Source organism: Podarcis liolepis, assembly GCF_965112155.1.
Source record: "Podarcis liolepis genome assembly, chromosome: 11".
Lineage (NCBI taxonomy): Eukaryota > Metazoa > Chordata > Lepidosauria > Squamata > Lacertidae > Podarcis > Podarcis liolepis.
The window spans coordinates 42892944-42920903 of record NC_139565.1 but is presented as its reverse complement, the minus strand read 5'-3'; the positions used below and the strand labels follow the sequence as shown (position 1 = coordinate 42920903).

Sequence of the window (27960 nt, the reverse complement as noted above, 5' to 3'; positions counted from 1 at the left end):
AGACGGCCACGCACGCCCTTCCTGCAATGGGGCGGAATGAACTCCCAAGTTTTTATAGCGTGAACCAGAAGCCTGTGGGGAGTAACGAAGTACAGTAACGAAACTTCAGACACAGCGAGACTTTCGTTTTTCCAGGAATAAAAGAAACGAAACCAAAACCACCAGCAGTAGCAGGAAAGGTGGCAAAAGTACAAAGGCTTTGCCGTGCTACGGACACTTAACTAAGAGCGGATGCACCAAGTCCCGCTTAACTCGACGGGGCTTGATTTCCAAATAAAGCACACGCGTGTTTTGATCGTCTTGAGAACGCTTTGCGTCCTAGGCAAGCAAGCAAGCAAGCAAGCAAGCAAAGTTTTCTAGGAAACGCCCTGAGGGCAAAGTCTTCGTCTCCCCCCCCCCCCCCAATGCGCGCGCGCGGCGGCGGCGACAAACCGCAACTCTCGCAGGAAAAAAAAAAAAAAGGAACGGGGGTGAAGTGCGCTACGTCAGAAGCGCAGGCTGGGAGCTCCTTTTTTTTTTTTTACGCTACTGCCCTAACCTCCCCTCTCCCGCGCCTTGAGCAGCTCTCCTGAGCCCCAGCGGCCCTGCTATTGGCGGGGGTGTTGCAGGGAGGTGAGGAAGGCAGCGAAGGAGAAAGCGGCACGTGACCGGAGCCCCGGCAAGGGGCTGGAGCAGCGGCGAGGGCGAGTGCGCGCGCGTACGGAGGGGGGAGGGGCTGAGGAGGGCAAGCGGCAATAGCAGCGAGAGCCGCGGCGGCGGCAGCTGCGGCACGTGCTGTAGGTGACGAGGCGTTCCGTTCGCGTCAGGGGAGGCGTTAATAGAGCCGTCGCGCGGGCCGGCGCTCGCTGGGCGGGGTTAACGGTCTGGCCTCCCTTCTCCCCTTCCGACGGGGAGAAGACGGGTAGCGGTAGTGGGTGAGCCGCGCTTTGGGCGGGAGCAGGTCCGTCGCCCGGGCCCCGCCTCGTGGCGGGCTGCTTGAAGCCGGAGTGAGAAGGCAGAGAAAAGGGGCGTTGGCCTGGGACAGGTGTGGGGAGAAGAACTGCGGGGTGAGGCAGGCTTTGGACGGGGTGGGTATGGGCGTAGCAGGACCGATGTAATTGGTTAATTAAGTATTCCGGGGGGCACTTGCCCCCCTTGACTACGCCCATGGAGGGGGGGACTGCAGCCAGTAGTTCAGTCTGAGGTGATGCGAACGTGGCGTTGGGGTTCAAGAGAGGCCGCTTCTTCCTCTGTTCTTGTTTCACGTGTTCTTGATTCCCCCCCCCCCCAAATCACAGGGCCGATTCGGAGTAGGTTATATCTGAGGGTACCACTATGGAGGAGGAAGACTGGGACGAGGAGCTCACAGATGACAACAGGAGCAGTACCACGGGCGGAGGTGGCAGGACTGCTTTGCCCCTCTTTCAGCCCAGCTTCGAAAAGCTGGTGGGTTGCCCAGGGAATCCACAAATCAGGATGAGTGAAGAGGTTCCTCCTCATCTCTGGCCAACATACCCATTGCATTGTAGTCCTGTAAATGTGTCTCTTTGGGTGTGAGTGGGTTGGTGGGAAAATGGGAAGGGAGATTCCAGTGGGTTGCCATATTTCAAAAAGTGAAAATCCAGACGGAAAAGTTTTTGAGCTTTTTTTATTTTTTTGAAATTTTTGAGAGATTTAAAATTTTAAAGAAAAATTTCCAAAAATGACACCGTCGACATTGGTTATCATACATGCAGATTTTCCCAGAAGTTTCAGCGAATTGTGCCCAGACACTGCTTCCAACAGCCGATTGCTGGCTATTTCTGGGAAATTCTGGACGCGTGGCAACTTTATTGATTGAGCTCCAGGACTTTTTAAGACCCACTTGAGAGTGCCGTGTTTTTATTTATTGGCTTTGTTTTAATAACATTTAGATACTGCGTGACTGTAATATGAACTGATCTCCCCTGGAAGTAAACTAGTGTACATTAAGGAGAGATATTCTGGCCTAGTCATCTTCTTATTAGCTGGAAAGGGTTTTTTTTTTTTTTTTTTTTTGAAGTGGCACCGGCTATTCTACTTTTGTACTTCAGTCCTACTTCATGCAACACATATGTAGACAAAGCCTAATTCTTAGGTACTTTCGCTTTGCTTTTTTGAGCAATAATCACAATCGGAATCGGAAGCTGCTCTTTGGATGCAGCTTTAGGATGCACTTCTATACAGAGTTAACTTAAGAATGTGACACTTTTATTTGATTTTGACTTTGTTAGAAGCAAGCATGCAGAGGATTGAGTTATTGCCTTATTTTGTCACTGAACTTCACTGTCACCTTGGTTTATTTTCTTCCTCTTCTCTCTCCCCCTGCCCCAAGCATCTGTTATGTGGATGGTGGCTTGAACGTTCATGGAATAGAAGGGGATATTTTTTCATATTTGATCCAGTACTATACTATCCATGTGAGCAGCTCTTCTATGTTTATATGCTGAGCATGCAGGAAGAGGCCTCATTTTTCTACATGTGCAGTGTAGAAGTGCAGTGGAGAAATGATGTGATTTGTGTCTCTGCTGCAAGTCATTCTGCTTGTACTTGGGCTGGATGTGCAGGGGGCTGCTGTGCCTTGCATGCTTCTAGCATAGATGCTTAGGTTGGTGTCAAATGCACAGATGGCTTTGCCCCATCTTTACTAGCATGCCTTGTTTTTCTGCTATTCATGCAGAAGGTTTGCCTGCTGGATGCTTATGAGGAGTCTTACCACTTTGGACTCCATTAGGAGGAAGAGTGGGATATCAATTGATTAAAGAAATCTAAAAATATAAAAACACAATAGACAGCTGGAGGCATCAAATGCTTCATCCCTTTCTACAGAAGTTTTCCATCGCTGCTATATTAAGCAGGGAGTAGGAAAAGTGTCTTTCTCCATGCCAAACATAGAGACATTGTGGGTTGCTTGAGTAAGGCTTGGACACTCTATCCTTCTACCAAATTTTTTAAAAAATGTGACTCTGAAATCCTCTGGTGAACAGTTGAGTGGTTAAAAGCAAGGCTCTAGTAGACTATACTTGGGGCGGGGGGAATGGCTGGTATAATAGTTCCAGAATGGTCTTAACTCTTCACGCAACCCAGTCAAATGGGTGAGGTACAAATAGTAAAATTATTTTTATTTTATTGTAGGGCAGCTTGTCTACAGGAGCAAATGAAACCTCATGCAATTTCAATCAGAATGCAACCCCCCCAGGTATGTGATAAGACTTTAAAAAGGAATATTCTGTCTAGAAAAAAGCTGGTACCAAAAACTTTGTAGTCAAGTGTTCCTAACAGTTGAAGCCTGTTAAACTGGGTTGACTATGAAGTCTTGTATGAGATCAGCTATGAGTTTAATTATGGTATTGTTGAAATTAAGTTCACCTGAGGGGTTTGAAAGCCCTACAGCTGGGCTGTAGAGTGAATTGGGCTAAATATAAGTTGTTGATCCTTTTTAATTGGTCTGCATAAATTTGCAATTGAATAAAACAGTAATGGTGAAGAAAACATTTTTTACTTTTTAAGAGAGGAAACTTATTTGCAGCAGGAAATAGATTGGAGGCAATTTTCCTGCTGTTAGAAAGGGTAAATTAATTCCTCTTCTACAGTACCAAGTCTGCTACCCAAACTACTTTGATTGCTTCTATTAAGGAGAAAAATAAGTCATTAAGAACTACTGTCTGATTAATCTGGAACACTGTAGCCAGCTACCTACAATCAGTGCTACCATCTTGACCAGGCATAGGCAAACACTGGCTCTCCAGATGTTTGGGACTACAATCCCCTTCATCCCTGACCACTGGACCTGTAAGCTAGGGATAATCGGAATTGTAGTTCCAAAACATCTGGAGGGCCGGAGTTTGCCTATGCCTGATCTAGATTGATGAAATGTAAGTTTTGAATAAATTATGTTTGCTTCTTAAAAAGATCAGACTTACGAAACTCTGTTTTCTCCCTCTGTGTTCTGTAAGAAGTGAGTTATTATTTATTTAGTACCAGCCCCTATTTGCACGGTTACATGAATTGGCACTTTTTAACAATGTAGAGATAGTTTGTGGACTTGAGCTACAGTCCAAAGCTTCATTGAACACTTCTAAGGAAACCTGTATAGAAGTGTGCTGCATACTGAGTTAGACTGCACCTGGAGAACAAACGGACTTTGTGAAGTAATCTGCACATTGCTTTGATTTTTTGTTGGTCCTAAAAAGTCCATTCATCTAGGATTTTTTCCTTGAATGGAGAGTCAGATATTTATACCTTTTGTCGAGAATGCTGAGTAATTCTTAAGGATTCCCTCCTTCCCCCATTATGGCAGTTTATGGATAATTACTTGTGTTTATTGCAACCAATGTGAATTTAGTTCCCAAGATGTTTAATTGCATGAATATTTAAATACTCAGCACAATAGAAGAATACAGGTAATAGCTAAATTAACCCCCCAAGAATATTGGCAAAGTGGTTAAAGGTAAATAGATGTTTTGTTGGGTATTTATGCTTTAAGATACTTAGTATGCAAAGCCAGAAGGTTCTGTCATCATTATTATTTATTATATTTTGTCATTTGAAAGTTTGTGCATTGAACCACTGCCAGCTTGTTAATAGTTTTATGCTTACATTTTAATAAGTATTTGACTTTTCAGCAGATCTGTTAATATTTAACTGTACTTCTGAACATGTACCTTATGAACATCTTCAAAATGTCCAACGTAATAACTTCTTTTTAGGACGTGGTTCCACTGAAAATGCAGCTCCTTGGGGTCGTACGTTTGGAGGTATGTATTTCTGTATATTCCCATTTGTGTTCTAGGAAATATAAATCATATCGGGCTCTCTAAATATGTCTCTTAATGTTGTGCATGCACACCTTTTGCTTTTCATTGGGCACAGTAATGTAACTTAATGTTGGTATGTGTCTTCACTGCATGTATAGTGGTTTTGGAAAACAGTTGTGGCCATGATTGATGCTATGATACTTCCCTGAACACTTTAAAATTAAAAATTCTTTTTGCCTGTTGGAGGGGCCTTTTTCAGCCTGAAGGCGGCATTCCCCAAAGACCAGCTTTCTGGGGGCCATATGCCAGTGGTGGCATGGTCTAAATTAACGTGGGTGGGGCCACCCTACATTGTGTTACACATGCAAACACACGTAGCATGCATGTACGCACACATCCAGTATTGCCCATTAATTTCCCTTTTCTGCTACAATTAGGTTAGGAAAAGGTGTTCTTATTGGAGCCAATACAAGCTTAACAGGGGTGCCTATTTTTGGGAGACGGAAGTCACAGTACAGGGTGAAAGAAGATTAACATTTTCATCCATCACCATCTCAGCTGTGACCCTTCCCCTGAAATGGCTGCCCATGCAGTGTTTAGTTTAGAAAAAAGCCTCTGATCAGCAGTACTAGGTGAGTTTTATGAAGCCTAATTTTGGCTGTTGCGAGAATGACTGCTGGCCAGATATGGAGATGAGATCCGTTTGGTATGTGGGTCAGAGCATTTACATAGACGGCTTTGTACGGGAAAGGGCATAGGAGATACTTAGTAAATAGTAAGTAAGTAATTTTGTATTTATACCCCACCCTCCCCAGCCAAGACCAGGCTCAGGGCGGCTAACATCACTTAGTGAGTTCTTTCATTGTGTTGTGAGCCAGGTGTGCACACATATACCTTTGAACAACTGCACAGATGAGCCAAGAAGTCATTAGTTAATTTGGAAGCTCACTTTTCCTTACTTCAAACAAGCAAGAATATAAAGCCACTTTTAGGCTCTGGCTTCATAGTTTGGCTTGTTTGGAAGCCATTCATCATAGTTTGAAGGGAAACCTGGGCTGCAATCCTAGCTCCATATACCTGTGGGTAAGCCCCATTGCATTCAGTAGGCATTTTGAGAAGGCAAACATTAGGATTGCAGTGTTGCCTGTAAAAAAAATTCCTGGGTTATGTAAAGGGAAGAGAAAAATGGCTGTATTAAGTCAAGATAAGGCCTAACTAAATGCAGCCATTGACTGCATTCAGAAATAACATTAAATAATTATCAGAAGTACAAGCAGGTTTCCCACTAAGCAAAGGATGGAAGTATTTGGGCAGTGCAAGGGTAGACAGGCACACAAGTTGGGTGCTAATCTCTGCTATTAGTACTAGATCAGTACTAGATCAAAGTTTAGCAATATGTTGTAATAAGGAAGCATTGCAGTGAGGTGAGTACAGAAATTGTTTTGCATCAATGTCTGAACTGAGCCATACAGCAGGCTTGCAACACACAGTAGGCCCAACTATTTCTTGTTGAGGTCACACCAATGTCTGGACTCTCATAGGAGATTGTAGCAGCGTTGCTCTTCACTAGTCCTTGCTGCTGCGCTGTGCTGAGCTAAAGCTAGAGTTCATAGTTCTCTTCTTGCTAACCACAAGCTGTAAACCTTGTCTTAGTTCAGTTCAACACAGCTTGACAGTGAAAAGGACAACTGAAGAGCAAAGTGACTGCAGGGCCCTCTGGGAGTCTGCACATTGGCATACCATCTTATGCAAACTAGTTCATACTGAACAGTCTTCAATACAGTGGTCTACGAACTTAATCCATTCCGGACGTCCGTTCTTAAACCGAAACCGTTCTTAAACCTAGGTGCGCTTTCCCTAATAAGGCCACCTGCCGCCAGCGCCCTTCCATTCTTAGACTGAGGTAAAGTTCGCAAACGGGACACTACTTCCGGTTTTGCGGAGTTCGTAAACCAACTAGTTCGTAAGCAGGGCTGTTCTTAAACCAAGGTACCACTGTATATCTAAAGAAAGTAATCGTCTGTGGTAAACAAATCTTTTGACATTTGTCAGGTGTTGGTGGAAAACCAAATGGAGAAGACAAACCAGCAGGTGGATTTGGAAGTGGAAGGACTTTTGGAAACCGAGGTAGATTGTTTGGTCAAACTTGTGTTTATCACATGCAGGTGCTGGTTGTTGTTGGCATCTGCAATTTTATCTTAATCCTAACCATGCTTTTAAATGTTGAACTAACTTGGTCAAATAGTTCTAACTGCTTCAGTAACTTTGAAAAAGCTCTAATGTGCATAAAGTTATTTGATAAAAATTAAGGCATTTTGTGAGAGAGCTGATAGTGTAATTTGATAAAAAAATATTCTTAATGGTAAATGTAAATCATGATAATTGAAATCAGTGTAATGTTTAATATGAGGATGCTTCGAGTATTCATTCTGGTTCAACTGAAACGTGTGTGTCTATATCTTTTTACCTATGGTTCCAAACCTTTCCCTCTATGGAGTGCTGGAAAATTGCTGAGGTTCTTGTTGAACCACTTAATGATTTTTCTGCCAGTTGTAGCAATTGTAATACATTGTGTCAATTTAATTTAATTTAATTTTTATTGCTGCTTTTATTTCTTGTAATACAATAACAAAGATACAGTTAAAATCAACATAAATATTTAATGCAGACATGCTGCAGATCACCAGGATGAAGCTCGTAGACCTCTAGTGGTCTATGGAGAGCCAGTGTGGTGTAGTGGTTAGGAGCAGTGGACTCGTAATCTGGGGAACCAGGTTCGCATCTCCGCTCCTCCACATGCAGCTGCTGGGTGTCCTTGGGCTAGTCACACTTTTTTGAAGTCTCTCAGCCCCACTCACCTCACAGAGTGTTTGTTGTGGGGGAGGAAGGGAAAGGAGAATGTTAGCCGCTTTGAGACTCCTTCGGGTAGTGATAAAGCGGGATATCAAATCCAAACTCCTCCTTCTCCTCTTCTTCTTCTTCTTCTTCTTCTTCTTCTTCTTCTTCTTCGGACCACATTTTGGGAACCATTGCATTGTATTGTAGGATCTTTTTTGCAGGGAAGGGGGAGGGAAATATCAATTTGAGGTTATAGCCCTATGGACATTTACCTGGGAGTTGCCCCACTGAATCCAGTAGGGCTTACTTCTAAGTTGATTTGCATTGGATTGTGCTAAAAATGTATCAAAAAGTAGAAAATAAGCAGTTTACTTTTGGCATGCAATATAGTCATGTGACTTTACCTGTTTCTCTGCCATGTTAAATATGTTCATGTGTGCTTTGAAATGTGAGTGAATGAACTTGTAGAACACTTGCCTTTCTCTTGCTTTCTACAGCTACATCTGGAAATAGATTTGAAGAAAGGAAGTTTTCAAGCTTTGATAGAGGTACAGTTGCAAACCTCCCCAGAGTCCTCCATCTGTTGATATACTTTAAAATATCATTAAAATATATTTTCTAGACTAAATACAAAGCAAGACAGTTATAATGTACTGTTTAGCCCCTGTTTTACCATGGAAACTGCCTTGGTTGCCTGGTATTATTACCTCTGTTGGGAGAGGGACAGGAGAAGTGCACCCCTGTTATTTCTCCTTGAGTTTTCAGTAACTTTTGATAAAATTGACCATGATACTTTTCTAGATGGCTAAGCTCTGGAAATCTAGGTTTGATTACTGCAATGTAATTGTTGTTGTTGTTGTTATTTATACCCTGCCCTCCCTAGCCAAGGCCAGGCTCAGGGCGGCTAACAAGCAATAATAAAAACAAGTTGAATGAATACAACTTAAAAACAAGATTAAAATACAACATTAAGATATTGAAACATTAAAATGCAGCCTCAGTGTACAGTATTATACATGGGGCTGCCCTTGAAGATGGTTTGGAAAATGCAGAATTTGGCCAGATTGTTGATTGTGGCAGGACAGTGTGAACATAAAATAGCAATTCTGACGTGCCTGCTTGCCTATCATTTTCCAGGCTCAGTTCAAAGTGCTAGTTTTGACCATATAGCATTATACAGCTCAGGACCTCAGCGTGCTGTTGCTTTTGTGAGGAAATAGACAACTCCAGCAATAGTACAATAATATTTGCACATGTTTGGTATAGAGAAATAAGTTGTAATTGTCTGATGAAGGGTGGTGTACAAATTTAATAATAATAAACACCTGTTTTTTAATAAATTGAAAGATAAATGTGAGCTTTGCTTACATCCTTAAGATAACTTTTAAGTATCTGCAGAACTGAGAATTTTTTATTGCTTATTTTATTTTTGTCATAGAAGTAGGTGATGATGACCAAGAAAGCCAGCCAAACAGAGAAGTTCCTAGGAGAGGAGGTAAAGCCCTAAAAACAACAAAGCTTAGAATTCCCATGCTTGCTTTTTCTTCCTTGCTGGTTTTGGAACATAAGTTCTTTTAAGATCAGAAAATTATTGATCAAACACTGTTGTATCTTTGTTCTCAAGGAATGATTGCTGGTGGCAATAGGGGTGGAAGAGGATCTGGCAGAGGAGGATTTGGGCGATTTGGAAGTAAGCTCTATAGTTTTTAATTGTGTTAGTAACCAAGTAAAATGTAATTATTCAGTCTAGCCTAGAGAGTCTAGAAATGAAAATATGTCAGATGGGTTTTGTGGTTAAGATTTTGTTTTTGATAACTTACACAAACACTTATTTGGGGAGGAAAAAAACCTTTAAATGGACTCACTGTCTTGAAGAGTCGTTAGTTACCAACAGATTAAGACCAATATTTGTTTTTATCCCAGATATATATAAACCTTTTAAATTGTAATGTTGGACCAGAAGAGGATAAGGGTTACATGGTGAAATGAGCATAAGATATAGGGGAAAATATCTCAGTGCACATCTAGGAGAGAACTCACCTACAAATGAGTGGTATGAAGAAAATGTGGCAGTGTTTCTTAATAACTTAAACCCATGCATTTTATAAGAATAAAAAAAAAGAATCACAGTACAAGTTTATTTCAAATTGATCTATCCCTGGTAATTAATGTAAGGTGAACGATGAACTCAACATATTCAAAAATACACTTTTTCAGTATTTGAGTGAAGTAGGTATGATTTAAGTTTTTATTCATTTAATATCAGTCTGTATTATAATTCGTTCACTTGGTAAGATGTATTTTTTAATGCTAATACAGTATTTGTTTTTTAAATACTAGTAGTTCATGTGGGCTGGAGAGTGCTATTTTAGAAAAGTTGCTTTTAACATTTAAAATATTTATATTCTACCATTGCATGAAAACCTTTTCATCTTGTAAAACAGAAGAAATCCTTATGTTTGGGTTCAATTATAACAGATGATGAAACAGAGAAACAAGATAGAAGACAGACTTTTGGTGGATTTGGTTCCAAAAGAGGAGGGTTTGGTGCTTCAACTGGTAAGAATTAAAAGTGAAATTTGATATATATAGTTGGCTTTATTCTCTTTGTCTCTGTGGTGGTATTGATTTGAAAATTGCATGGAATTGTTGACAGTTGATGTGACTAAAATGGTAGATTATAGACATGCACAATCTAGAAACCAATAAATTGACTGGTGATTGGTTTTACATTGCGCTTCATTTGTAACCACATTCTTCCAATTATGCATTTGTTTTTCAGGTGACTCTGAAAATAGAGGCAGAGGAGGCAGAGGTAAGAATCCATTGTTCACATAAAACATTTCTATTTTGACTTTTTTTTTTTGTCTCTAAGCATAACTATTTTGTTTATTACTAACCTTGGTGCCTGATAATTTGTCTCAATCTGGCCAAGACCCATATCTGTTCACTTTGAATTCCTAGCATAAGGATCTGCAATATAATTGCCCGATCCTTTCTAATTGTATTGTTAAAACTGCTTTTATCTTTAACAATTTCTTTCAACATTTTAAACAGGTGGCTACAAAGGAAGCAACGAAGAAGTAATTGGAGGTTTTGGAAGAGGTATGTGTCTGGTGCGATTGAGTTTTGGGTATATATTTGGGTGTGTGAAATGTAGCATTGTTGGTGTGTGTGGTTAGGTGTTCGCAGGCTGGGATTCTGGATTGGGATATACCAGGGCAAGGTGAGCAGGGGGAGAATGGGTACGATGTCCCTGTTACAGTCACCATGGGCAAAGAAATATATGGTGTTTGAAGGAGGTCACTGTGAGTGTAGAGGGTATATATGTGTGCAGGCCATTCCCTCTTCTGGCTGTCTTATTAGGTTCCTGATTCCTTAGCTACTGGATCATCTACTTTTGATTGATTTCTCCGCAGCTTTTGAGACCTTCAGCCATGGTATCGTCCATGACTGACTCTCTGATAATGGGGTGTTGGAGTCACTGTACTGTATTAGTGGTTCATTTCCTTCCTGCATGTTGGGTTCCAGAAAGTAATATGGGGGTGGGGGTGACAAGATACTACATTGTCTCCAATACTATTTAACATCTATATAAAGTCATTGAAAGTGAATCTGAGGACATTTGAGGCACCAGTATTCTAATGACACACAGCTCTATTTCTCTATCACATCTGAGTTTAGAGGAACCATGCTGGTACCTGAGCTGGTACCTGGATGAGGGCCAACAAACTCAAAGGGAATCCTGATAAGATGGAGACCCTGTGAGCAAGTGGGGAACTTGTTTGTTTTGGATGGGAAAGAAGGGAGGGGCCTGCATTCTAGGGGTGGTCCTTGCGACATCATTGTCACTAGAGGCTCAGGTGACCTCAGTAACTAGGAGCACCTACTGATTTTGATCACTGTACCCAGTTACTGAACAGAAATAGTTTGATCCATGGATTGGTAACTGGATGATTCAACTAGTGTAATGTATTGTGTGGGATTTCCTTTTAACAGGTTCAGCTCAGGACTAGGTTACTCAAATTACTTTTTCCCATCTGGTCACTAAGGTCTATGGCCTGTTGGCTGTGCTATGACCTGCTTTATATCAGCAGGAATTCCCTGTGGCAGCAACTACCTATTCCCTGTGGAGAGGTGGCAATAAACTGTTACATGCTTTCACTAACGATTAAAGATTCTTCACTGTGGTATTTTCCTAGTTGCTAATGCTAGTTCTTCAGTTTTGAATTTAGTGATAATGGCTTTCTGGAATATTAATTGTTTGTGTTGTACTTTTTAATTGTTGTGTAAAGTGTTCTGTATTTTCTGAATGAAAAACAGTATGCACGTTGCAATAATAAATAATTATTTAGATATAAGCAACTTAAAAAAAATCTGGCTGTTTCCTTCCTCCACCTTCGCCGCATTAAGCAGTTGGTCCCTTACCTCTCCGGCCCTGATCTGCCCACAGTGATCCATGCGATGGATGCGATGGCCACCTCCAGGCTTGACTACTGTAATTCGCTCTACGCGGGGCTGCCCTTGAAACTGTCCCAGAAACTCCAGCGGGTGCAGAATGCTGCAGCGAGGCTCCTCACGGAGTCCCTGCCATGGGAGCATATTCACCCAGTGCTTTACCAGTTGCACTGTCTCCCAGTGGAGTATCGGGTCAGGTTTAAGGTGCTGGTTTTGACCTTTAAAGCCCTTTGTGGCTTAGGGCCCTCCTATTTACGGGACCGCCGCTTCTAGTATGCCCCACAGAGGACTTTAAGGTCCATGTATAATCATAGTTTAGAGGTCCCTGGCCCTAAGGAAGTCAGATTATCCTCCACCAGGGCCAGGACCTTCTCAGTGATGGCTCCGACCTGGTGGGATTCTCTGTCCCATGAGACCAGTGCCCTGCAGGATTTAACTTCCTTCCGCAGGGCCTGTAAGACAGAGCTATTCCGCCTGGCTTTCAATTTGAACTTAGTCTGATATTTTATTCCCCTTCCTCCCCTCCCCCTCCCCTTTTTATGAAGATTACCTGCTCTTGGATCCCACAGCCAATTCTCCCCTGGTCTCCTCGCTGGCCCAAGTAGGACTAATTTAGCCAGCTAGCCCTGGTGATCATCTAATGTTTATTGGATGGATTCCCCCCTCCCAAATTGATTTTTGAATTCTGAATTTATTGTTATTCACGTTTTATACTGTATTTTATGCTGTTTTTTGTTGCATCAATTAAGTGGTTTAAATTTGTTGTTAGCCACCCTGAACCTGGTTTTCTGAACCAGGAAGGGCGGGGTATAAATAAAAATTTATTATTATTACTGATAGTGTTTTCTTCCAAACGTTCATTTCGCTTAAGGTATGTGGAAATCGGATGGTGATTCAGAAGCAGGTGATGGCGCTGGTACGTTAAATTAGAGCAAATTAAGTGGCAAGAGATATTAAGAAAATTGATCGATTATTGATGTTCATGAACGTAAAGACACCTCACACTTTTAACTTTTAAAATACCTAATGGCACATTATGACTGAAATATCTAGAGCATTTCTACCTACCCTTGGGAATAAAAATGAAATGGCTACGATTACATCCAGATGTCACACTTTCAGGTGGCTATTTCTTTTCTTGCTTTTTCACAGAAAAAGGTTTTAAATATAATAGTACTTAAAAATGATAAGTAATATATTTAATTACTTAGTTTTGTGAGTCCATTCTCAAATCACCAATTATTCCCACTCTTTCCTGATAAGTTTTGCTATTACAGCCATTATTCAATACTGTTTCCTTGTCATGCATACATTTAAAATAGTGCATATAATTGGAGATGTATGTATTATAAAAGGAAGAAGACTAGAGTGTACTAGTACATGTTATTATCCATATTGTTTCTTGCCAGAAGCTCATAGGATTCAAGGAATCCACTAGCTATTTTATTTTAGAAAAAAACACAATCTTGATTTTGTCACTAAAGTTTTTTAGTGAGGAAAAAAAATTAATGCAAGTAAAACAATCTGAAAAGCATTGTCACAAAATGATTGTGGTGGTTGTGAAAATGAAGATATGGTTGTGTTGTACCCAAAATGTATGTTACTAGAAATTCTGTGCTCAGATGGTGGCATCCAACTTAATGCTTGTAGACATGTACTGGCACAGTGGGGCTTATCCTTCATCTCCTATCTCCCTGCAGCTCATAATGTGCCCCCAAAATCTGTTCCAGAGTTTGGGAGACACTCTAGAGCAGAGTGTGGGGGTTGAAGCGGGAGAATTGAAACTGGAAGTTGCATTCTGCAAGCAGATTTCCAGTGCACCAAGCAAGCAGACATTGGTGAATGTTGCCCAAAACATAACGAAATGGAGAAATTTTGTATAGCTAGCACACTTGCTTCTTGAGGATTAAATCTAACATATACTCTTGTGTTTGCAGGTCCAAAGGTGACATACGTACCACCACCACCACCAGAAGAAGAAGAAGCCATCTTTGCACATTACCAGACAGGGATAAACTTTGACAAATACGATAACATTCTTGTGGAAGTTTCAGGACATGACCCCCCACCAGCAATACTGGTTAGTGCTGCTGCTTTAAATATTTCTAACAAGTAACTTCGTTAGTCTCAAGAGACTGAACAGTTGTGCAAAGTCACCATGTTTTGGGTTGTTTGATACCGATCTACTTACTTAAAATATTGGACTGTAGTCATAGGCTCACTTGCTGCTTTGACTCCTCAATTCAGCTTGACTTTTGTTTTTTCTTGATCTTAAAGACATTAGCTGGTCAAGATTTTCTTCTTGAACTCCTTTAGAACTGTAATCCTTTTATCTCATATTAACGTGGAGAAAGTCCATTGTAAGGTACCTTTCAGACCGAATGCTTTTGATTGGTAACAGCTGTACTCGCAGTTGATTTTCTGTTACAAGGTTAAAAGAAAAGTGGTAACTACTAGTGTGTCCTGTGCTATGTTTACCGTTTTCTGCCATCTCATTTTTAAATGCCCAGCAATGCCATATAAAGAAACTTTGTGTGTACAGTTCTCTTTTTGCCAGACTCTGCAGATTTGAAGAGAAATTTCATGTACCAGCAACCTATTTTCTCCTTTGCTGATTTCAGAAATATAGTGACATAATTGATTTTGTTTTATTTTTAAAAAGTGGATCCATGCCCTAGTCTGCCCAGCCCCACTTGATCCTATAAGCTTCAAAAATAGTTATACAAAAAAGAATCTGTAAGACCTAGAGTGTTAATTAGTTCCTGTAACTGATTAGCTCAACCTACATTTATATTACTGTCTGGACTGTGTAGATACAAAAGATGCTTAGGAAAGCCCTCAGTAACATACTTTAAATTTATTTTGTTTTATTTATGAATTACATCCTATGAAATGCTTCAAAACATCTGAACAATAAAAACATAAACAATAAGGCATATGTAAACAGTTTCAAAGCTGATACAGACTGGGATAGACTTTTTCACTGAAAAGGCTTGTTGAAAAAGGGAGGTCTTCAGTAGGCATTGAGATTGCAGCTGTTGTGTGTAACAAGGAGGAGTTCCAAAGAGTTTGTGCTGCCCTGCTAAAGGTCTGCTTCCTACATAATACAGAATGGACCTCCTGGAGAGATGTTATCTGCAGGAGGCCTCCTGTCTTGCAAACTGCAGTGAATGGTTACAGTTTACAAATGCTTTGCTATTTTAAGAAAGAGAATGGATTCATCCAAAAGTCCTTGGTTTAGAGGTATCATTAAGTCTGGCCACCTGCTCAGTTTTGAGGTTGCAGGTTGTGTTAAAAATATAAGAGCACATAAGGAGAGCTAGTGGTAACCCCTAGGTTATGGTACTCTTTCTCCTAGAAAAGATGTTTTTTAGCCTCTGCCTTGCTATTCCAGAGACAGTGCAAAACTTTTGAACTGCCTTTTTATTTTAAAAATATTTCTGTACTTCAAGGACAGTACTTAAGGATCTACTGATTCACTTAATTTCTACTCATTTGTTGCTAGGGATAACAAGAAAATGCTACTTTATGTTCTTTTTGTGCTTTTTTGATGCTAGTATTGATTTGCTTAGCTTTCTCAATTTTATTTGCTTTTAACATGTCCATTCTGTTCTTAGACCTTTGAAGAAGCTAATCTATGTCCAACATTGATGAAGAACATTGCTAGAACTGGATATCTTAAACTTACTCCAGTGCAGAAATACAGTATTCCTGTTATAATGGCAGGGCGTGATTTAATGGCATGTGCCCAGACAGGATCTGGAAAAACAGTGAGTATAAAATGATGGATTCTGCTATTTGAGGTGGAGGATTTGGGGCCGCAATAATAATCTGACACTTGGTTTTTAAGCATTTAATTTCCAGGTTATTTACTTTGCCCAGTGGGTGAGTCTGTCTTGGCACTTCAATCCATTCCCAAGATGGACTTGAAGCGGTGATTTCTGAATCACTGGTAGGGATCCATTAATGAACTGTGAGAGTCTTAAATGGTGGGTCAACAAAAATAAGTTCTCTGTGAATGTTACGTTTGGGTCCCAGCCAAAATCCCATTTTGGTTTTGTCTTTGAAAAACATATTTTTGAAGTGCCTATAACTCATCTTAATTTATATTATGAAAACCTGTTAGAAAAAAGTTCGCTTCGTACAAACATAAGAAAATATGTGTCACTTTCTAGAAATACTAGAAACTATATTCATTGTGAAAAGAGTTGCTTTCACTTAATAAACACTTCATCAGGCTAAATTGGGTTTTCCCTACTTTAAGTATGTTACAGATAGCATTAAAAAATACATAATGGACAGTATTCAGTTGTGGTGCCTTGCTTGGGCACATAGCACTTACTGGTACTCTTACCCTCTGCTTCCCTCCCAAAATCTGTTCTGGAGCGTTAGGAGAAGGAAAATAAGGGGGAATCCTGTCATGTCCACTGGTGCAATGGTTCATATTTCCCAGTACAGGTGCTCTGTGAATATCTTAATTTGTTGTCAAAATGTGCATATTTGGTATACTGGTTGAATATTTTAATACATCTCCTTTGCTGCTGCTGCCTTTAGGTCTATACTTTAGTTCCATCTGAAGTGAATAAACAGCCTTATCTTTTGGCGTATTAGTGTATTGTGCTTTGATCTACTCATTATGGGACTTGGAACAAAGATTCAAGCAAGAATTATCCTAAATTTGCCTCTCAGAAATGTATTTATTTATTGATAGGAAGGAGGGAAAAGAAAGATGATGGACCATAGTCACCTAGTTATTTTTGAACGTGTTCTGCTAATTTTCCTTTCTGTGGGCTTCTTTACACTGAGATTAGAGAACACATCCTGGGGTTTTCCTTTTTTGGGGGGTGAGAAACTTGTCAACTATAATATATTTGCCCTTTAGGCAGCTTTTCTTATACCAATTTTGGCTCATATGATGCGTGATGGAGTTACTGCCACTCAATTTGAACAACAGCAACAACCAGAATGTATAATTGTAGCTCCAACTAGAGAACTGATAAACCAGATCTTTCTGGAATCAAGAAAATTTGCACATGGGTAAGTGTTTGAACAAGCTAAATCTCAAAGATAGTAGTGTGTGTTTAGTAAGTGAATTTTGGTTGTAAAAGTGCTGTTTGTGTAATTAAGGAACCCCTGCAAAGTTGGTGTGGTGAAATGTGAACCTGTTTGGTGAAGCAAATTGCCAAATGTATTCTGACTTTTATTACTCTGACATGAGCAAAATGCTTGCTTCATAAATACGTATACTGTACTGAAAAGGGGAATTTGATGATAAACATGTGAGGGCAAAAACCAGAGGGGGAGGTAGGTGGGCCGGTTGGCATAGGCCCATGATTTTGGGGAGGCCTACTCCTGAGTACCCCTGGTAGAGGCAATGGGGTGGGCGGCTTTGGTTAAATGGGACCTACATTTCCCATTTAGCCTGGGCCTATTACCAGCTTTGCATGACTCTGAATATGTTCTTGAAGATTAAACATCATAGCGAATAGCTTCCACAAGCTGCATGTTAAATGATGGATCTGACCTTATAAGAATGCACTTACTAGGCCTGTTTGCATTGGTCTGTGGAAGGCAATGTAAACACCTGAAACTTCTCATCAGAAATAAAGTAGTATTGAAAGCATTGAGGCATAATCTGTAGGAAAGTCATGGTCTGTTTTATTGCAGATATATGCTGATGCATACTGCTCATTCGTGGAACCCTCCTCTGGTATTTCATAAGAGAAAAACGAAGCAGAGCATTGGCTTAGCATTGATGTGCACACCAGAGCTTGTGGTTTGTTTCTCCCAAACAAACCACAGGTGACCCCACAGCAGCTACATCATACTAATGTGTAAAAGTAATAACCATTCAGGAACTCTTAATTCATACCTTCAGGGAATTGATTTGGAGAGAAGTATACTGACTCCAGTATAAATTAATATTGGATATCTTTAGATACCCCAGATTCAATTCCTATATAGCCGAACCCCTGTTCTATAAGCAGTATTTAAAATGGTTAACATCTTATTAGAGTGACAGTGTTATCTTTACCGTGCAATATATCTTAATGCTCTTCTGGAATTCAGTCTTGAGGGAACAGCTATTGTATTTTCTTATATTTATTTGTTTTTTCAGAAATGATTCAACAGTCTCTGTTAAAATTGAATAGTGTTCAAATATTGATAGCTGTGTTTTTAAGAGTAAATAGCCTACTTGATTCCAAAATCAGATTAGCAAAATGCTTTTTGCAAATTCAGGGGGAGTTTAAAATGTGATCATGTAACTTTGGGTTCAATCCATCAAACACTCCTGCAGTACAGTCTCCATGCATTTTCAGTGAGTTTTCCTCATCATGTGGAATTCAAGCCCTGTTAAAATGCACAAAGGGCATGTGGTTGTTCAGTGGATTTTATATTTGATATATTAAATTTGTAGTACAGGAGATAACACTTAATATAAAATAAAAAGAAGATAATGTAGCTTTGTTAAGGCCATGGTGTTATGTCAATATGTAAGTGGGTATTGAGACATTGAAATGTGTTCACTATTATCACTAAATGAGAAAAGCAATATATTTTCTTGTGCCTAGAACTTGTATAAGACCAGTTGTGACTTACGGAGGAACACAAACAGGTCATTCACTTCGTCAGATAATGCAAGGTTGTAATATATTGTGTGCTACCCCTGGAAGGCTTTTGGATTTCATAGGCAGAGAAAAGGTGAGATCTGTGTGCTAATCCCCCCCCCCCCCATAAATTGAAGTGTTTTCTCATTACAACAAATATTGATAATCCACTATATAATTAAAAAATCCAAGTGGTTTATAGTAATATTTAGAACAAAACACAGAAAATTTACAATTGGGGACCCATCAACTAAGTATTATGGAAATACATTTTAATTGCCTTTATGGCACTGGTTTACTACAAGCGCTCAGACATAAGACACAAAACAAATATAAAATATTTTGTTAAGGGTGGCCTAGCACTGACCTAGGCAGAAGAACAAGTGCTGTGCTTTTACTGTATTACATTACTAAATTATCTATGTTGGCAATGTATACAGTATACAGTATACAGATGCTGTTTGCAACCTAGTTACCTGTGATAAAATAAAATGCTTACCAAGGTTGCTGCTGAAATGTGCATGTGTTAGCTGTAATCTCTTGAGTCAATGTGCTGTTGCAGAAGCACCTACTGTCGTAGAACTCTAGTGGAGTGACTAGTGGAGTTTTCTGTGGGTAACACCGATGTAGCTGTACTGTGTGTGAAGTGAACCAGTTCCTGTCTAAATGTAGCAGCCTGACACCTGGAATCTACTGCTGCCGCTAGGTGGCAACCATGTTGTAGAAGTTAATGTATACTTTCATCTGGAGTTTAATTATGCTGAGCATTATAGCGAAGGGAGTAGGATGAAAAGCGTTGCAGATGTGTTTTTTTAATACTGTACCATATTAAGTTTGTATAGCTGTCACATACAATGGAAGTCAGTTTTCTTCATTTTTGGGTTAACTTTAAATTTCTTTAGATTGGGCTGAGGAAGCTACAATATTTGGTGTTAGATGAAGCAGATCGTATGCTGGATATGGGATTTGGCCCAGATATGAAGAAATTAATTTCATCTCCAGGCATGCCATCAAAGGAAAACCGCCAAACACTAATGTTTAGTGCCACTTTCCCTGAAGAAATCCAGAGGTATGTTCAGTGGCAGAGCTTCATGCTTCAGCACTGGGGGGTGGAGCACCTGGTGGTGGGGGCAGCCGCAATGGCACCCTACTGGGATTGCGCTGCTGGGGGCAGTGCGTTCCCCCCGCGCTCCTCTTCCTCTGCCAGTGGGTATGTTCTTTTTAAAAACATGAATCCTAAATTTTAAATCACTAATAAGAGTGAGAACATTTCAACATGAGTTTTTCCAAAAGGTCCACACCTGCACATTTAATACGAGAGGCATTTATTTATCTAACTGTTACACATATGAAGAGTCACTGTCAATTGTGCAGGTTGGTTATGTTTTGGAACACAGTATTGGAAAATGCATGCACTATATATAATATGAACATATGAATGTGTTTTGTAGAACTAGCTGACTGATAGTTAACTTCTGCTTTCTTGCATATACACTTCTTGCATATACACTTTCTTGCATATACACTTTCTTGCATATACACCTTACTATCCAAGCTATTTCTCTGATTCTCCTCAACTTAACTGTTACTTCCAAGCTAACTTGATTTATTTGTTCATTTTAAAGGCTAGCTGGAGAATTCTTGAAGACAGAGTACTTATTTGTTGTTGTTGGACAAGTAGGTGGAGCCTGCAGTGATGTTCAGCAGACAATACTTAAAGTGAATCAGTATGACAAGAGAGAGAAGCTTGTTGAGATTCTCAATGGCACAGGTAACTACCATGTAACTGGTCTCTTCTCTTAGAAAGATAATGAAATGTAACCAATCGACACAGAATTTTGTTACACTTTAGTTGCCATCTCTTAAGCCCCTTGAAACCAAAAAGTTGTGGAACTGGGCAATATAGTGGGGGTTTTTTTAATGTACTATGTGGAATGTGTAGATGAGATCATTAGAGAGATAAGGATAGCCTGCTTGTTGGTCAAACCAAACTTTTTTGGACCAGTGTGAAATCAGGGCTAAAAGTATAAATTTTCCTATTCATCAGTAAAATAACTTATTTTTATTTGGAATAACTTATTTTTATTTGGAATAGATTTGTGTAAGTTGTATCCTTCTCCCTAAAATAATTAGGAATCTGAAATGCTATGTATGGAAAACTATTAATTGGAGTATGTCTAATGTTGGATACAACTCTATGAGAGCAGAACCATGAGCTATAAACCTTTATTTATGGATTGTAGTTTAAAAAAAAGGTGTAATGTTGCTTAATCCAGATTGCTGTATTTAGGAAGTTAACGAGAGAGGTGTTTTAATTTTCAAATTCGCCTTGGGTTTTAGGGTTTCGCAACACCTTGATCTCAGACAAAAATATTGTCCTTTCCTTAATTACTGCCAATCATTCTAATATCCATTATCTGTTTGTCTAGCTATTACAGAATTAATTGGAAGTGCAATTTGGAATTTTGTATTTTTTTCTATGCTTTTATTTGACTTTATACTGGTTAACGTTTAAGATTGTTGCTGTGTGTCCCTTAAAACCTATTTGTATAGGCTGCAAGTCTTGCTTTTGCATCTTACCATGACTCGTAGTTACTGTCTGAAGATTTCAGAGGCAGCATGCTTCTCAGTACCAGTTGCTGGGGAGCCAGAACAGGAGAGAGTGAGAGTGTATGTGCCTTCATGGATTGCTTGGCTTCCCAGAGTAATCTGGTTGGCCTCTGTGAGATGCTGGACTAGATGGACCCTTAACCAGATCCAGCTGGACTTTCCTTAATATAGTATGGTGGGAATTACTAGAAACTACTGGCTTCATTCCAAGCATACTCTGTGCTAAATGGTAGAAAGTTATATGGTGAAGTACTATTAATAACTGTTACTCATAAAATGCCTAAAATTACTAAACCATTCTCCAGAAAGCTAAAAATAAAGCAGTCCTCTCAATCTGAAGCTAAAGATGATATTTTAAGGAGGGTTACTTGAGAAAAGCTGGGATGAGTAAATGTCTGGTAGCTTAACGTAAAATACTGAAAAGCAAAGAAACTAGATTTTTAACAATCTTACTAATATGGGCATCAGAATTACTACTGGCACTTGAAAACTATTGATTTACTATTTTATTTGAATAGATATATCTTAACATTATATCTGCCTTTGTAAAGGTGATAAGCGAACCATGGTGTTTGTGGAAACTAAGAAAAAAGCAGACTTTATTGCAACATTCCTTTGCCAAGAAAACATAGCAACAACAAGTATTCATGGGTAAGTATATATTCATAGTAAATCATGATTCAATTACTTTTAAAGCACCCTATAAGCTGGTGACATTCAAATAGCTAACTGCATTGATTTTTTTAAAAAGAGAGAGAGAGAAAGTTCTTTCCTTCCATGGGGGCAAGATGGTTCTTTACTTGCCCCATTATATGGTATGTCTGTTCTTAATTATCCTAACCATCGATTTGTACTTTGCCCTTATTTTCAATCTATCCTACCATTCTTTAGTAAGGAGATGCCAGTTCAGTATAGCCTCAGCACACTATATAAAAGTATTGGTTTCAGAAGTATGATGTCTTAATGAAGCAGCAGCATGTCTTTATTGCACTTGAGGTTGCTTTTTTATGTTCAGGAGGGGCTTTGTAAGGTATGAGACTGGTGGCTTCAGCTTATTTGGAATAGTGTTCTTTCTCAGCTTCACGGTAAACATACGAGGATATATTTATCAATACAACTAGTGTGCTATTCCATACAATAAAAAGGTATCCTGACATATCATTTCTTTGTCAATTCTAAAGTGGTCTTTTTCAAACACAGAAAAACATTCAGGCATTGTTTCAAACGTCTGGGCTTGCATAACTTGGTAAGTGCACCATTCCATAGTAGGATGCAATGCAGAATTTTCTTTGTATCTAGATGACTTGAAAACTGCATTTGCACCTTGTACCATACCATGGATTATTGGAGTGTGCTCATCAATAGCTGTCAACCTTCCCTTTTTTGTGGGAAATTCCCTTATTCCAACTCCGTTTCCTGCTGCTATCCCGGATTGTTAGACATCCCGTAGACTGTCCCTGGGACAGGTGAGGCTGCTGATCCCTTATTTTCAAATCTGAAAGTTGACAGCTATGTGCTCAAAACCCTGAGCAAAAAAAGTCTGACGTGCACACTTCCACTTTCTCCCATACAGTAAGGAGAGGGGCTTCTGATATTATTTTTACTTTTTAAGTAATTTAGCTTAGAATTATGCTCCCATCAGAGGTGCTTGTTTAAAACAAGCTTCATGCCATGAGTTACAGAACTGTCATCTCTGGTTTGAACATAATACTGAAATGAGTTTCTTTAAAGTGAAACTTATTTCAGCAGTATGCCACCTCCTGGTTGTGGAAGGGGAGGGAAGCTAGTTAAGGCTCATCCATATAGCACCATATCATAAGTCATTGGTACATGTGATATGGATAGAATGCCTCGCTTAATCAAATATTGTTGGAGTGGATGTCACACTGTGGGTACAATTCTCCTTTTCTCCTATGTGAAAGACTTGCTCTGATGAGGTTTTGCTTCCCCCTACCCGCAAAAAATGGATATAGAGTAAACACAGGTTGCAAAAGCAAACCCAAGAACAAACCCTGAATGTTTGCCAAGAGTGTTGGCCAAACTTCTATGGGTGTTATGTACCAAACCAGCCCAAAGATGCAAAGGAAATCTTTTCAACAGTACATAGGCTAGAGCACATGACACAAGCAACTTACACAAGGTATCTTCTTTACAACTGTTTGTTTTCCTGTTTCTCTCCCTATTGCTTTCAACATTTTAGATTGCAGTCGGATCTGGACTTTTAACTCTATGGTCTTTATACTAATCCAAACCTACGTTCTCAGTTGGTTTCATTTCTTTCTTCCTGAATTTACTTCCTGTTTTATTTTGGATGTATGGCTACTTCCCATGCATAAAGGTTGGTAGCAAAAGACTTGTTAAACAGTTGTGCATGCCTATTTTTCTTGTAAGGCAACATTGCCACAAGTGCACAAGCAACAGTGGGTTGTGCTGTATCTGAGCAGAAACTCAAAAGCGTGGCATGATACTGGACTTCAGCTGCTTTTTTACAATGTACTCTTTGCTCCCAGCTTGGTACACGAAGCAAAATCACAAGCAGGTTACATGCATATTAATACACATTTACCACTTTCAAACACTTTTGAGCTTGGAAAAAGGGTAGGTGTTCTCCCCCCCCCCCGCCCGCCCCCGATAATGTTTTTAGCTTCTCCAAAATTCTAAAAGTAGTGAGGTTCTTGCTGCCCTGAATATTTCCAGTTGTTCAACAGAGAGCTTGACAGAGAGGAGTGCCACAGCTCCCCACCCACTTTGAAGCTAGTGAAGAGTCTGGAGGATTGCTCTTGTACCCAAAGGCCTCCAAAGCATCAGAGAATACATAGGGATGTTTGGAGTATAAATCTTGGCTGGTCTCTGAATTGAAGTGATTATGATCTTCTAAATGGTTTTAACTTTTATTTTATTTGTGTATTTTGATACAAAGTCAATAAAACATTGTTTTTTGAAAGATGAGATATGCTTTTGTTTAATTAAATAACTACTGTACATTATTAATAACTGTCAATATGTTTATGGTAACTACAGCTGAAGAGTAAGTTTCATGTACTTGTTTCCCAGCCTCTTACAAGCTGGAACTTACCATATAGAGGATTCTAAAAGTTGGAATAAATATTTCATGGAATGACTTTTGAAGTAGTCATGATATGAGCTGATAGACACTCTTTAGATTTTTCCTCTTTTCATAGACTGCTTTATTTCTCTGAGCTCTGTAGAAACACACAACTATTTGAGACAAGAATTAAACTTTATGATAAGCAGTAAGAAATGCCCCCCCAAAGCCATTAGCTGTAAAGTTTTGTAATAATAAAATTGTAATAGAATATATGTTAACTTATGCTCAGAACAAATGAAATGTGTTTTGCCATGCCGTATATGCTGCTAACTTTGAATGACCCTAAATATCTGCAAAGTTGGCCTCTCCTGCCATTTAACATTACATATTAGCTTTTAGTTACATGTTTAACTTGGCAAATATGCATTTGAATAAGAATATTCCTGGTATTGTTTGCTTGTGTATTAGAATCGCTGAACTTCACTCACGTTTGAAAGAGATGTAATTATTTTTCTATTTACAGTGATCGGGAACAGAGAGAGCGAGAAGAAGCTCTTTATTATTTTCGTTCTGGAAAATGCCCTGTTCTTGTTGCTACATCAGTGGCAGCAAGAGGTCTGGATATTGAAAACGTTCAACATGTCATAAATTTTGATCTCCCTTCCACAATTGATGAGTATGTTCATAGGATTGGACGAACTGGGCGTTGTGGTAATATTGGCAAAGCAACTTCTTTCTTTGATGCTAATTCAGACAGTCCTATTGCACAGCCTCTAGTCAAAGTACTTGCAGATGTAAGTTTTTTGTTCTGGAAATTTGCTTTTATTATTACTACTAAACTGAAAGTCACAAAACAAATGACACACTATCACATTTCTTTGAAGGCTCAGCAAGAAGTGCCAGTGTGGCTAGAAGAGATTGCTTGTACTTCTGGTGGAATTGGTTTTAGCAATCCAAGGGGAAACATGTTTGCATCTGTTGACTCTCGAAAGGTAAATCTTAAGCAGAACCACTGATAATGATTGATCCAAAAACTTTATTTTGGATAATGGGTAATCTTGAAAGTTTTTAGAGTCTTGAAGAACACTTTTAGACAAGCTGCTCTCTGAAGCACCTCAGCCCCCTCTCCCCATTTTAACTTCTCACTCCAGGAAGCTTTAATAAAGGGGGGGGGGGAAGTGCTTCAGGGAGCAGTTTACCCAGCCACTCTCTGCAGCACCACCTTTATTAAAGATAGCCCCAGGGAGGTTTGATGGTGAGTGGAAGGTGCATCAGAGAGCCAAACTGCTCTCTGAAGGGCCCCTCTGTTAAAGGTTGCTTCAGCTGCTGCACTAGTAAGTGGTGCTTCCTAGAAAAGAGGGGAAACAGGAAGGCCCATCCTTTCAAAAACTTGCTTTTTTACCCCCCCTGAGAGCTGCATTCAGCAAACCTGAGCCAAGTTTAACCCCTGCTCAGCATGTGCTTCCAGGGGGTGGGGGGAAATAACCCATTTTCCAAGGATCAGCCTTAAGCGATTCTTCTACCCCCGGGATGCAGGGGGAAAAGACATTGTTTGCTTTCTCTGCAGACACCTCTTCCCAGGGAATATGCATATGCAGCAAAAGCAAGCAGACAGTGCTTTTCTGCTGTTTCCTGTGAGGTTAGAAGCAATCCACTGTTACCACTTCAGGCTCTAGATCAGGGGTGGGTGAGAGCTCATCACATTTGCCAGAGTGGGGCAGGGGCTCAGGGGTTTTCTGTATACAGATGCTATTTTCTCATGGCTCTGGTTTAATAATGCAAGTTTAAACAAGGTACTCGCTTGCGTAGAGATGCTAAAACTAGCAGCGGGAACAGGAATTAACTCCCTTTAATGTGGTGTTAAAAACTAGTTTTGTGTTAAGATTTCTCTGTGGCAGCTACCGCAAAAAGCCTGTGTTGCCAGTTTTCAATCTCTCAGCAGTAATGTAATATCTTGAGTGGAGCATAGAGAGCCTTCATATTGTTACAGGACTCTCTTGGTGATATGATATGAGCACTCTGTGCAATGGCAACAGTCCATAGGTTCAGGTTCTCTATAGACATAAACATGCTGCAGTTACATCAGTCAAGAGGGTAACAAGTATTTGCAAGTATAGTAAGTAAATTTGTATCTGACAACTTACCAAATGAAAGTATCAATGGCATTGGTATTGGTTGAGTTGTGGCATAGTTTGTCATTTTCTTAGGGCTATTGTGCACAAGATCAGTTTGTAATGTAGTATATCTCTGAATACAGATTAAACAGATAAATTGTGATCATCATCATCATCATAATTTATTATTATTTATATCCCACCCATCTGGCTGAGTTTCCCCAGCCACTCTGGGCGGCTCCCAATCGAGTGTTAAAAACAATACAGCATTAAATATTACAAACTTCCCTAAACAGGGTGGCCTTCAGATGTCTTTTAAAAATAGGATAGCTGCTTATTTCCTTGACATCTGATAGGAGGGCGTTCCACAGGGTGGGCGCCACTACCGAGAAGGCCCTCTGGTTCCTTGTAACCTCACTTCTCGCAATGAGAGAACCGCCAGAAGGCCCTCGGCGCTGGATCTCAGTGTCTGGGCTGAACGATGGGGAAGGAGACTCCTTCAGGTATACAGGACCAAGGCTGTTTAAAGCTTTAAAGGCCAGCACCAACACTTTGAATTGTGCTTGGAAACGTACTGGGAGCCAATGCAGATCTCTCAGGACTGGTGTTATATGGCCCCGTCGGCCACTCCCAGTCACCAGTCTAGCTGCCACGTTCTGGATTAATTGCAGTTTCTGGGTCACCTTCAAAGGTAGCCCCACGTAGAGCACATTGCAGTAGTCCAAGCAGGAGATAACTAGAGCATGCACCACTCTGGCGAGACAGTCCGCAGGCACTGCGTCCCAGAAGGAGCTGGTAGACAGCCGCCCTGGACACAGAATTAAACTGCACCTCCATGGATGCAAGTCCAAAATGACTCCCAGGCTGCGCACCTGGTCCTTTAGACCACAAATGTGGAAGTGAACTATAGAGCTCATTTATTTCAGAATATTTGGTGTTCAGTACTGATGGCTATAGGTTTTCTGATCTCTGGGCAGCCAGAATATGGCAGGTACTTCAAGAAGAAAAGTAATCCTGTTGCATACCTTCTCATTGCAATATATAGTTTTGAAAATCTGTTCAACTTTGATTTAATGTAGGTTTACCATGGCAAAGAGAATCACCACAGCGGAGGAGGTGGAGGATTTACAGCATCAAATATAAGTGCACCTGATGAGTCATGGGATTGAGGCTACCATCTGTCATGGAACAACGTTCTTAATTTACCATGCTAAATCTTCCGAACAAGATGGTCATGTGTGAAACTGGCTGGTTTCTAAAATTTATTTTATTAAATCCCTGTGATTTCAGTGCGACTTGCTTCTAAGTAAATGTGCTTAGGATTGTGACTTTAAAATGTTCAAGAAATTGTTAATGTTCTGCTCCCTATTGTTCAGGAAAGGTGATTGGGATAAGCATACAGGAGTTTTAATTTGTTTTTGAATTACTTATTTTTCTGATCTGTTCAATGGTTGTGTGAAATAACACCAGTTTGCCACAAGGAACTGTTGTAAATTATTGTAAAAACACTAAATAAAAACTTAGGATCA

At 39.9% G+C, this 27960-nt stretch overlaps 1 protein-coding gene across 17 annotated transcripts; it reads left to right on the top strand.

The window, feature by feature from the left end:
- The first annotated feature begins 5 nt into the window (after positions 1-5).
- On the top strand, positions 6-27960 carry DDX4 (DEAD-box helicase 4). 17 transcript variants are annotated; one of them, XM_083465886.1, is made up of 22 exons: positions 6-780; positions 1278-1425; positions 3133-3196; positions 4707-4754; positions 6807-6881; positions 8090-8140; positions 9031-9087; positions 9217-9282; positions 10071-10151; positions 10375-10407; positions 10650-10697; positions 12922-12966; positions 13988-14130; positions 15668-15820; positions 16933-17087; positions 18623-18752; positions 19561-19727; positions 20284-20429; positions 21820-21919; positions 24841-25111; positions 25202-25309; positions 27511-27960. In XM_083465886.1, exons 2-22 carry the CDS (start codon positions 1315-1317, stop codon positions 27598-27600), a joined length of 2142 nt encoding a protein of 713 aa, XP_083322012.1. In that variant the 5' UTR covers positions 6-780; positions 1278-1314; the 3' UTR covers positions 27601-27960. The 17 variants fall into 17 exon arrangements, with proteins under 17 accessions (XP_083322012.1, XP_083322023.1, XP_083322015.1 ...); XM_083465897.1 differs by having other exon boundaries at positions 10-780; positions 1278-1467; XM_083465889.1 differs by having other exon boundaries at positions 172-612.

Coding starts and splice junctions, on each gene's coding strand:
- DDX4 (XM_083465897.1), top strand. CDS start 1,315: ATGGAGGAGGAAGACTGGGACGAGGAGCTCACAGATGACAACAGGAGC. Junction 3,197..4,706: donor TCAGAATGCAACCCCCCCAG/GTATGTGATAAG, acceptor ACTTCTTTTTAG/GACGTGGTTCCACTGAAAAT. Junction 21,920..24,840: donor GCAACAACAAGTATTCATGG/GTAAGTATATAT, acceptor TTCTATTTACAG/TGATCGGGAACAGAGAGAGC.